The 10,413-nt window shown below is 38.8% G+C and overlaps 1 protein-coding gene across 1 annotated transcript; it reads right to left on the bottom strand.

The window, feature by feature from the left end:
* Window positions 1-1,678: 1,678 nt before the first annotated feature.
* On the bottom strand, window positions 1,679-9,343 carry kcnk3b (potassium channel, subfamily K, member 3b). Its single transcript, XM_049463628.1, has 2 exons — window positions 8,882-9,343; window positions 1,679-3,236 (listed from the first exon to the last, which is right to left on the bottom strand). Exons 1-2 carry the CDS (start codon window positions 9,162-9,164, stop codon window positions 2,362-2,364), a joined length of 1,158 nt encoding a protein of 385 aa, XP_049319585.1. The 5' UTR covers window positions 9,165-9,343; the 3' UTR covers window positions 1,679-2,361.
* Window positions 9,344-10,413: the final 1,070 nt, after the last annotated feature.

Consider the following 10,413-nt stretch of genomic DNA (forward strand, 5'->3'; position numbering starts at 1 on the left):
TTTTAAATATTCTTTTCTGAAAGCTGTTTTTTATTAGTGTTACTTTTATTACTACAATTAATCATCAACATCATCATCATTATCATTCTTTTATTAAACGTAACATCAGTGAAATAATTATATATAAATACGCCTGAGCTTAACAACAGATTTCGTATGGCATTAAGGTGATTTTTAACCAATAATCTATAAGTGGTTTTGACCAGAGTAGGATGGATAATTACTTATTACTGGATTTATCTAAAGTTGTTTTGTGATATCAATTGCAAAATGTACTGTATAGATTAATTTTAATTTGATTTGTAATGAAATGAAGCATGTTTAATGAGTTGATTTTTCAAAGCCCATTTTTTTGTGGACTTCTGAGGACAAATGTACAGTCTCAGATTTGTCCTAGTTGCTTGGCTGCTAAACAAAAGCCAAAGCTAAGATGTACATTGTGTCCTGCCCCCAGTGACCCACCAGTCAGGGCTATTTTTACCTACTTCATGGATGTAGATATCTATAACCAGGATAAAAAAGATTGCAACAGATGCTGCCACCATGGGGAGGCAATACAGGCATTTGTTGCAATGGCTGTCCTTCTGTTGCAGTGTCATGCAGGTCTAATAGCTCAAGGCAAAGTCTCAGGCACGAAGCACTTTCTCCTTGGCACCATCTGAGGATGGCACGCTCGCCCATGTGGGCCAAACATAGCCTGATCAGCAAGTCCACTCTTCGTCAGAGGGGAATACACAGGACAATGTGTCCAGATTACTGCTGAGACCAAAAGCAGGGACCGAATGGGATAACGGCTGTATTTCTTATACTTGCAGTTCAGAGTAAGGTCAGAGTTACTCTTTTGGCGTTCAGACATTGTACATAAATGGCAAACAAGTGCTCTCTAGTTGTTCTCACAAGAGTGTAATATATTTATGGATTCCAGATGTCGAAACTCAAAGGGATAATTATGTTGCTGCTGTCTGATTTGTGTGGTCACCATGGCTGAGTGTATCCTTGCTCTGTTCATCCTCATCACAACAGAACAGTCAGACATTCATCATTTTACGTCATCTTTTGTTCTCGTACCTCACCCCATGCTACTTTTATCAGGTTAATATACTGTAAGTGTCTTCAGGAGGGGACTCTATTCTTGTAAGAGGCTGCGCAGAGCTGGGCAGAGAACAGAAGTCATGTTGGCATGCCATCTGGATCAGCGATTATGGTGTGGGTGTTTCATTTTCATGGTCACGGTCCAGCCTTGTACAGTATACTGAAAGTGACTCTCCAGTATTTTTGTAAAGTCATAGTACATTAAAGGTGTCCTTTATTTTTTTATTGTCCTTTAGTCAAACAAATTAATTAAACAAAATATAATCATCGTTTTTTTTTTTTTTTTTTTAATAAAGGAAACAGAATGAAATTAAACAACTGATTACATGGAACGAACAGAAATAAATCAATTAATTTATGTAATACTATATGATTTACAGACAAACACGTTAATCAGTTTAAAATACTATAAATTTACAATACATGAAAAGGACAGGTTTGAGGAAATAAGGTTTGTTACTAGTATTATTTGGATAAAGCACTGTTAAAATACTGCTTTTGCACAGTGTATTGCACCATGTCAAGAAAGTATTGTCCATTATTATTCTCCTTCATATGGTCTCGTCTTCATGTGTCATCTCACAAAATTACTAAACTACTACTTCAGCTTTTGTCATTATACTTAAAAAATTGTTTGGTAAATAACCGATTTTGCAGAGACTTCCCCTTACCTCAAGTGCACCCAATATGTCAAGACATATTCTATTTAATATTGTACTTTAGTATAATCTAATGTAGCTTACATAATGCAAGCAATTGGCTTAGCCCTGTACAAATGTCTGTTACATGTTAGCTATAATTAGCCTTGTTGCTTATGGCTTGTGGCCAGATTTTAGCTGGTTTCAGATTGTCCAAGTTGGTCTTTATATATTGGGCCAACATGGAACCCGTGGACAAAACTCTCTGGTTCCCAGTTTGCCAGGGTGTGCACATTTTATATAATTCTGTTTGCACAGTGCTAATTGGTGGAGTACAAGCTTCCACCACCATCAAAGCTCAGTCCAAAATGAGCCTCTATTGGTTTGTTTGGTGCCCAGCTTAAAAGCAAACTATGGATCACTACGATCTCTTGACTGACCAACTACATTTGGTGTAAGGGGGAAATTGTATAAATCAGATTTTTGACCAAACTATTTGTTTTAAACAGTGACTGAGGCTTTCCATCAATGTAACAAGATTGCATGCACATATAGGAGAAACATACAGTAATTCAGCAAATTCAGTGAGCTTCTACCTATCAACCTATCAACACCTGAGACTGATAGACTTCTAGACGGAGCTGCGCCTCTTGGAGAGTAGTCTGAAGGGGGAGATGCTCCTCAGCTCGGTGGACACAGTGCTGACGGCCGAGCAGCGCTGGGAATTGCACACACAGCCAGTGGAGCCGGGCTCGAAGAAGTGCAGGGGTGTCACGTCACCCTGCTCCATTAGAGCATCGCTGAAGGACAAGTCCTGCGGGAGCATCACCATCTTCTCCCGGCTCTTGTACCACAGGCAGGAGCAGATGGTCTGGAAATGGAGCACCTCGGCGTAGACGCTCTTTAGGCCTCTCCTCCTGGTGTCCTGCTCTGCTTGAACCGGTGGGTTCTGGGGTTTTGTCCGGCGAGGAGGGGGAACTTTCTGCTTGTCTCCAGAGAGCAGGGCCCGCTGTTCAGCATCCCGCCTCTCGTCCTCAGCATTCATGGTCATGAAGCGCAGCACCACCAGGTTGAGGAAGGCTCCTATCACCGTCAGACCCATTAGAATGTAGACAAAGCAGAAGGCCACATAACGGGGGTTATTATGGAGGGCATTGTGTTTCTGCAGGGCAACGTAGTCACCAAAGCCAATGGTGGTGAGGGTGATGAAGCAGTAGTAGAAGGCATGGAAGTAGCTCCAGTCCTCATAGTGGGAAAAGGCTGCCGCTCCAACGCACAGAGTGCCCACGCAGGAGAAGAAGCCTATAGTCACCATGTTGGCCATGGAGACCTCCGGCCGCCGCAGGCCAACACATTTCTTGGCTTTGTGGAGCAGGAAGCGGACGAAGGTGTTGATGCGTTCACCCAGGCTCTGGAACATCACCAGGGTGAGCGGGATGCCAAGCAGCGCGTAGCCCATGCAGAATGCTTTTCCTGCATCTGTGCTGGGAGCAGCATGGCCATAACCTAAAAACATATCAAAGAACCAACATATCAGAAACCATCCATCTTGCAAACTAGTTTCATCTACTAAAACTTTGTATACTAAATCTACAGTACTGTTTAAAAATGTTTATTTCAACATAAAATATGTTCGTGCCTTGAAAGCATATTTAATTTTAGAATAAACACATATTAAACACTATGTGACTCTGCTTTTGGTCTTCTCTGTAAACGCCGGTCACGGTACAGATGTGTTCTGGTTCCACCAGCAGCTGATTTACTTTTAAAAAGCCTGCTCAGATAAACTAGGTGTTGAATGGGAACTAAAAAAACTGGACTTTTAATGTTTTAGAAATAAATAAAGTTCACTCACTCACACATAACTGTATGCAGTACATTGTTTATTTAATAAAATTGTATTTATTCTAATGCTCGTGGGATTAGTTCAACAAATATACACTTATTACTCACTTTCTCATGCCTGAGATTTTTGCACAGTCCAGTGTATATATTTAGTCATCAGAATGACGCATGTGTTTGAGCCATGGAAAGAAAACTCTCCCTCACTGGTCCTCAAGCTGGCTGAAGAATTAAAAGCAAATTCTGCAACTGTGGCTCACAGATTCCCACGAATTACACAGGGATCCAGATGGTGAAAGCACTTGGAAACTATTTCATAACAAAGTCAAGTGTACACTGTAAAACTTGAGCAGGGTAGACGTTTTTATTAGATTTTGCACTGATGGAAAAAAGGATCAATGAATTTTTGTGACGTGGATAGGTGCTACAATGGGATCTTTTAGGATGCTTTATTCCATTTTTCTTAACTTTTTCCACAAACATATCTCTTTCAAAAATGGTTCTTTGTAGTGTTTGTTTGTCTGGACTACAAACTATTTGTAGTCCAGTATTTTATAAAAATCGCTATATAAATAAAATTGAATTTCATTTAATTTGGATTAGGGTTCAGCTAAACTCTGCTTCAAAAAGCATTATATGCAGAATGGGACACACTGTTTGCCTGTTGCATTACAGTTACTGATTTAATCATAGTACAAAACAGTAAGTGTAATCCGTTATAGTTACAAAAAAAGTCAGTATGTTACGCGGGAGACGGAGGGATGGACGTAAGTGCAAATATATATTTTATTTAAACAAACAAGATAAATCAAAACAAACAAAACGCGGGTAACGCAAAAAACAAGGCTTGGATGATATCAAACTAGAAAAACAGACTAAGAAACTAAGACTAGGAAGTATACGGGCAGTAAGGATACATACAGGATACAGGATACAAAATACAAAGGATACAAAAGACTCGACACTGAACATTCAAACAGACGGGCTTAAATACATGAGGAGAGTGAGAAACACCTGGGCTAGGATGACGAGGGGGCGGGGTTACAGACAAGACACAGGTGAGAACACTAAATAGCTAGGGCAGGGCTGGGGCGGAGCTAGGGTGGAGACAGGTACAAAAACAACACAAGCACATGGCTGGGAAACATGACAGGTAAACAGAGGGGCAGGAGCACAAGAGACAAAATAAGGCAGAAACAGAAGACAGACATGGGCTAATGTGTAACACAGTAATTATATTACAGTTACATTTTTAAAATAGGGTGATTACTAACAAGCATTACATTATGACCAAAAAAGGAACAATACTCTTACAATATCTGGCTCAGATGAAGTTAATGTCTGTGTATAAAAACCTAGGCTGCAGCCGAGGTATTCCTATTACAATATTTCAAACCAAAAAGACTACATTTTTTTACAATAACATTGAAATCTTAAGATGTTGTCCTTTTTCTGTGAAGTTTCTTTATTATAGATAAGGTTTTGTTCCAGCAGAAATGCTATAATTTATCTAAAGTGGACACTAAATTGTGGTTGTGGATATTGCATTAGAGTCAGTTGTGATCAAGAATTAATAATCCAAAATGACCTTAATTATGATATCTCTTCTAGCTGACCAAATAATATTCCAATATGTAGTGTAAATCATAGAGGAGGCTACTGCAGCACATGGTAGACAAACTGCCTAAATCCCCTCAGTTTCAGAACAAACTTTTCATTACTACACAGCACCTTCTCTTTTTTGTCGTCTTAGCAATCCCCATGATTCTGCCAGTAGGTGCTATGTAGTAATAAGTTTGTTCTGAAGCAGAGGAGATTTAGGCAGTTTGTCTACCATGTGCTGCAGTAGCTTCCTATATGATTCCATCAAAAAATATGATGATGAGCCTGGTTAGGTGCTCCACTAATGGATACAAACCTCACCTGTGGATTGAATGTGATGTTGTGCCCTATAGTTGCCCATCACAACAGGATAAACTGTATTTGATGGTATATGACAATGAGTAAATTCTTGTCAATGATGGCACAACTTTTAAAAATCATTGATTCAAGTTTTTAACCACGCCCCCTTTTTATTTTATTCTGATAGGGCTCTTGTTGCTGAGAATGTACAGTACGCATGTAAAACACTCTGCTGTGTCGTACATGGCTCCATATTGCCAACTTTGGAACAAGAGCTGAATGAGGTAAACATGCTGGTTAATGTCTTGAATGTTATTTTTTCTGACAAGTGACATTAGTCTTGTGTATAACCTACCGCATTTATTTGTACTTGCTCTGTTTAAACAGCAGGTAAATATTAGGACTTTCGTCCATTACACTTAGCTCGCTCGATATTATCTTAGTGATGCTGTAAATGTGTGTAAAAGTGGGACAGACTAATACTGTGTGTGATTTCAGATATATGGTCAGTTTGTGTGCTCTCTTCAGTGTACCATGCTAAAATTCAGAGGCTGAAGGACCTCAGGGCAAACATCTGTAATGCAAACACTCCTTATCAGCAGACCTGAATCAAAATTGTGTGATACAGTATGGTTTACTTAACATCTACCATTGAGAGCAGTAAGTGTAAAATACAGACTCCTGACTCCTTCAGAGTCTAATGTGTCTTGGTAACCTTCCTCAGTAGTGTCCTTTTTGCACAGTCACGCAGTTTGTGAATATGACCTGCTTTAGATAAATTTACACATGTGCTAAAACTGTGTGAACTGTGTCTGTTTTTTGTCTTTATTGATTATTTGCAGCCAGGAATACTAATTAACCAGTGACAGGACCTTCCAGTCAGGTGTATTTATACAACAATCAATTGAGACACATTTACTGAACAAATAATCTCCATTTCACTAATTGTGAGGTACATTAAAGCTACGTTTCAAATCCTAAGCTGCAGCCAAGGTGGGCTGCATTTCTTAGCCATAGAGGACCCTTAATACAGAGCTGACAATATATCAAAATGTTTTGAAGAATGTATGTATGTACTCTTTGCAGCCCTGTGCATAAAACATGTGAAGGAAAAAAATAAAAAAATATGAAAAATATATATTTTTTTACTTTTCATAATTATTATAATTTATTTATGTGAAGCAAAAGCACCATCTGACATTTGAATGTGATGTCACCGCAGACCTTGTTAGACTGTTCCCTATCTGTGATTAATAGGCTATGAAGAAGGACCCCTCATGAAACAGTCCTACCAAGCACACTTTCTATCTAAGTTGCTGCTTAGGCTTTGGAATGCAGCTTAAAGGACTGGACCTCTGTTGAATAGGGATATATCTATGCAATCACCTATTTTTACATCATATATTTTTGTGCTAATTACATTAGTTTTATTTTTTATCAATGTTTTATTTATAAAAGCAATCAAAGTGAAAAACACCTAAGAGACAAAATAATTCTCTAACCAAGGAAAATTAAGCACGTCTTAAATTGCCTTTCTTCCATATAGAACCACTTCCTTTGCACAAGAACGAGTAAATGCAGAAAAAAGTGTATAAATGCAAAAACTTGGGTTTTAAACATTATTCTGTCATTCTCTTTATTCCCATCCCAGTGCTTTTTTAAGGTCGTTGCTCGATATGAGAGCAAATCATGTGAAGCTTAACTCTGCCAACAGCACTGATACAGAACAGAACCTAGCCTTCTCACTTGAAACACTGCTGTTTAGATTACGGGTTATTTATGCTTTATAGTTTTACACTTTACAGACACTGTTATAAGTGTAGAATAACAGATACATACAAATGAAAACCTGTTTATCACCAGTCCATCCTGATCCTGTTAAATATCTGCTGGTTGTTGACAGCTCCCTGCAGCTTATGCAACCATGTGACTGATCAAAAGCAGGCCATTTCATCATGATTTCATGGAAACTCACTGGCTCACCACAATTATCACTTCCATCATCAAGCTCTAATTGGACAGGTAAGCAGCGTCGGTACACAGCAGTGGTGTCTTCATCATATTCACTACACAGGGTTCTCCTTCTTATTGTAACACTGAATTCTGAGTCAATTTTTTAATATTTTTGATGTGTTTTTTCTGAGAAAAAGAAAAGATTAGGTATTTTTTACACATCAGCTTCACAACAGATTTAAAAGGATGGCTAAAACACTGATATTAGGGAAAAAGAACCTCACAGAAAGGTCACTTTACGAAACCGTATGAAATCAGTGGATCCTTTAAACTCTTAACCTAAAGGGGAACAAAAATGTAATTAACTTTACTCATCATCATTTAGTTAATGAATTAAGAGATTCAAAACACACTGTAGAGCAGATGTATGCCTCTCATTGTTACCGCCTAAACGTAGTTTCTTCATTACATTCACTACGCAATGTTCACCTTTTTTTCTCCTCACTGAATTGTGAATCTTGTCTCTTAGAAACCACAGAGCAGTACAGTAAGATTTTCTTTTTCGATCCAATTCACAAACTCAAAATAAAAACAATAATAAAGCCTCATAAAAGGATAGCAAAACAGATTTCAGTGTGAGGGTCCGCAACCTCTTAGAAAGGTTATATAACAAACACATTTTCTCAGATTATCTCTAAAATCAATGCATCCTTTGAACTGCTTTAACCTAAAGGGACAATTTATTACTTTAATGTCATTTAGTTTAACTGTTTGCCTTAAGTAGGGTATATTTAAAGAGCCTTAAAAAATGGTAGAGTAGAGCAGAGTTATCACTCACTTTGTTTCTTACACCCTTTCCAACATTGTGGAAAGAGATATTTTAAAATCAATTGTGAACTCATGCTGTATGTTTACAGATGATCATATCTGACATGTATTTGTTAATTACCCAATCCATTAATAACAACATCATATACTCACATATTCCATGTTTTATTTCATATGTTTTTTTTCTACAGCAACATAGGAAAGCTCTTTTCTTAAGACTTAGTATTTGACTGAGACAATTCTGTCCTTAATAAATGATCTTAATATATCTACTAGTGAAAACGTCATTAGTAAAGCGACTATAAAATATTTCAGGATAAAAATGAGTTCTGGTACCAAGTGTAAATCCCTTCTGGAGTTTAAGAAGAAATGTTTTTATTAAAATGTTTTTCAAAAGTTCTTTAAAAGTTAAAAGCAAAATCTAAAAGCAGTAGTAATAAATAGAACCATGACAACTCCTGAAACTGTGAAGCCTGGAAACAATAGCTCTCACGTTTACCTTGTGGAGTGTGGAGATATTTTTAGACTTCAATTAAGCTGAAGTGCATGAACAGGTAAAAGGGGTATGAGCGAGAGAGAGAGAGAGAAAAAAAAAGAGCGGGAGAGAGAAAGAGAGAGAGCCCTACCTATGGTTGTGATCACAGTGATGGCGAAGTAAAAAGAGCCGGCGAACTTCCACTGCACTCCGGCTTTGTGCGGCTTTAGGAGCAGAACCACCGCTTCTATTTGCTCGAAATCGGCTTTGCTGAGGTTATATCTAGTGCGCAGACGGAATTTCCGATAATCCAGGTTTTTCCTCTGGATTTTCTCGTACTTGGACTCCAGCGCGTCGAACACTCCCGCTCCAATTAGCAAATAGGACAGGGTGCAGATAATTAAGGCGAGGGTCCGCACGTTCTGCCTCTTCATCTTCCTCGCGCCCCTCAGAAACGCCCCTCCGTGTGGAAAGCCTGCACGCGCTGGGGAGCACTCCGGAGGAGCTTCATGTCTCTGCGGAGCCGAGCGTCTCTGACTGACCCCCCGGGAGCTCGCGGACGGAGGGTTCCCCCGCGCAGTCGTCGTGGTCACGAGGGTCCGCGCGCTGCGCTGGGAGCTGTTCTTTCAGCACCACCCCCGAGCGGCGGAGCGCGCGCTCCTTATTTGGGCATTTGTTCCTTAGAGTTGAGCGCGCGGGTCGGTCGTTAGAGCGCGAGGATAAAAAGCCACACTGTCCAGTCCAATGAAATCACCAGGAGCCCGGGGTACAGTCTGTGCCAGCGGCCTGGGTGGGCTGCCTGTCCCAGCTGGAAATATAAGGGGGCGGGGTTCCTAAAATAATAATAATAATAAGAAGAAGAAGAAATCTAAAGTTTTTCTTTTTATTTGAACCTACTATTGAGGAATAAGGTTCCGTGCACACTATGAAAAATAAGTGCAGATTTGTACTTAAAAGACTACAAAGCTTGTCGCTGGGGCTGTACCTTATATGGAGGTATATATTATATGAGTGTCCTTCAGCAAAATTCTTTTTTTTATACCCATGTTTTTTGTACCAGTAAAGATAATAAAATATTATAAACTTTATCATCAACTGCATATGTGTCAAGAACTCAATGATCCAAAATTTTCTGGCTTTCAAATGAAAAATGTATAACTAAAATATATATTGTTTATTAGTACAGTAATACAGAATACCGAATGTACCTTTCGGCTGGTTAAATGGTACAAATCTGAACTTCCTGCTGTAAAGAAAGACTTTGTCCTTCACAGGGAACACATATGCCCCTTTAAAGACCAATATTATACATTTAAGGGTACAATTATATAAAGTGTACCTTTGAATACAAGAAAGTACTTATGTTGTACCTCTGTTTTTTTAGTGTGTGAGACCAATGAATAGCTATTGATCTAACAAAGTCAAAAGTGTTCACGTGTTCATTTTGAATGGCGGCATCACATAATTACAACTCACTTTACAGACGTTCAATTATAGTATAACATCACTGTGCACCAACTCTACCTCTTCACAACACAACTGATGCTCTCAAACACATTAAGTTCAGCACAGCTGTTAACTAAAGCCATTCAAGGTGACTTTACCTCATAAACCTCATAAAGCTGTACAAAGATGTACAAAGCTGTCATCTAAACAAAATGTGCTACTTTGAAGACCCTAAAA

Source organism: Astyanax mexicanus, chromosome 14 (assembly GCF_023375975.1).
Source record: "Astyanax mexicanus isolate ESR-SI-001 chromosome 14, AstMex3_surface, whole genome shotgun sequence".
In the NCBI taxonomy this organism is placed as follows: Eukaryota; Metazoa; Chordata; class Actinopteri; order Characiformes; family Acestrorhamphidae; genus Astyanax; species Astyanax mexicanus.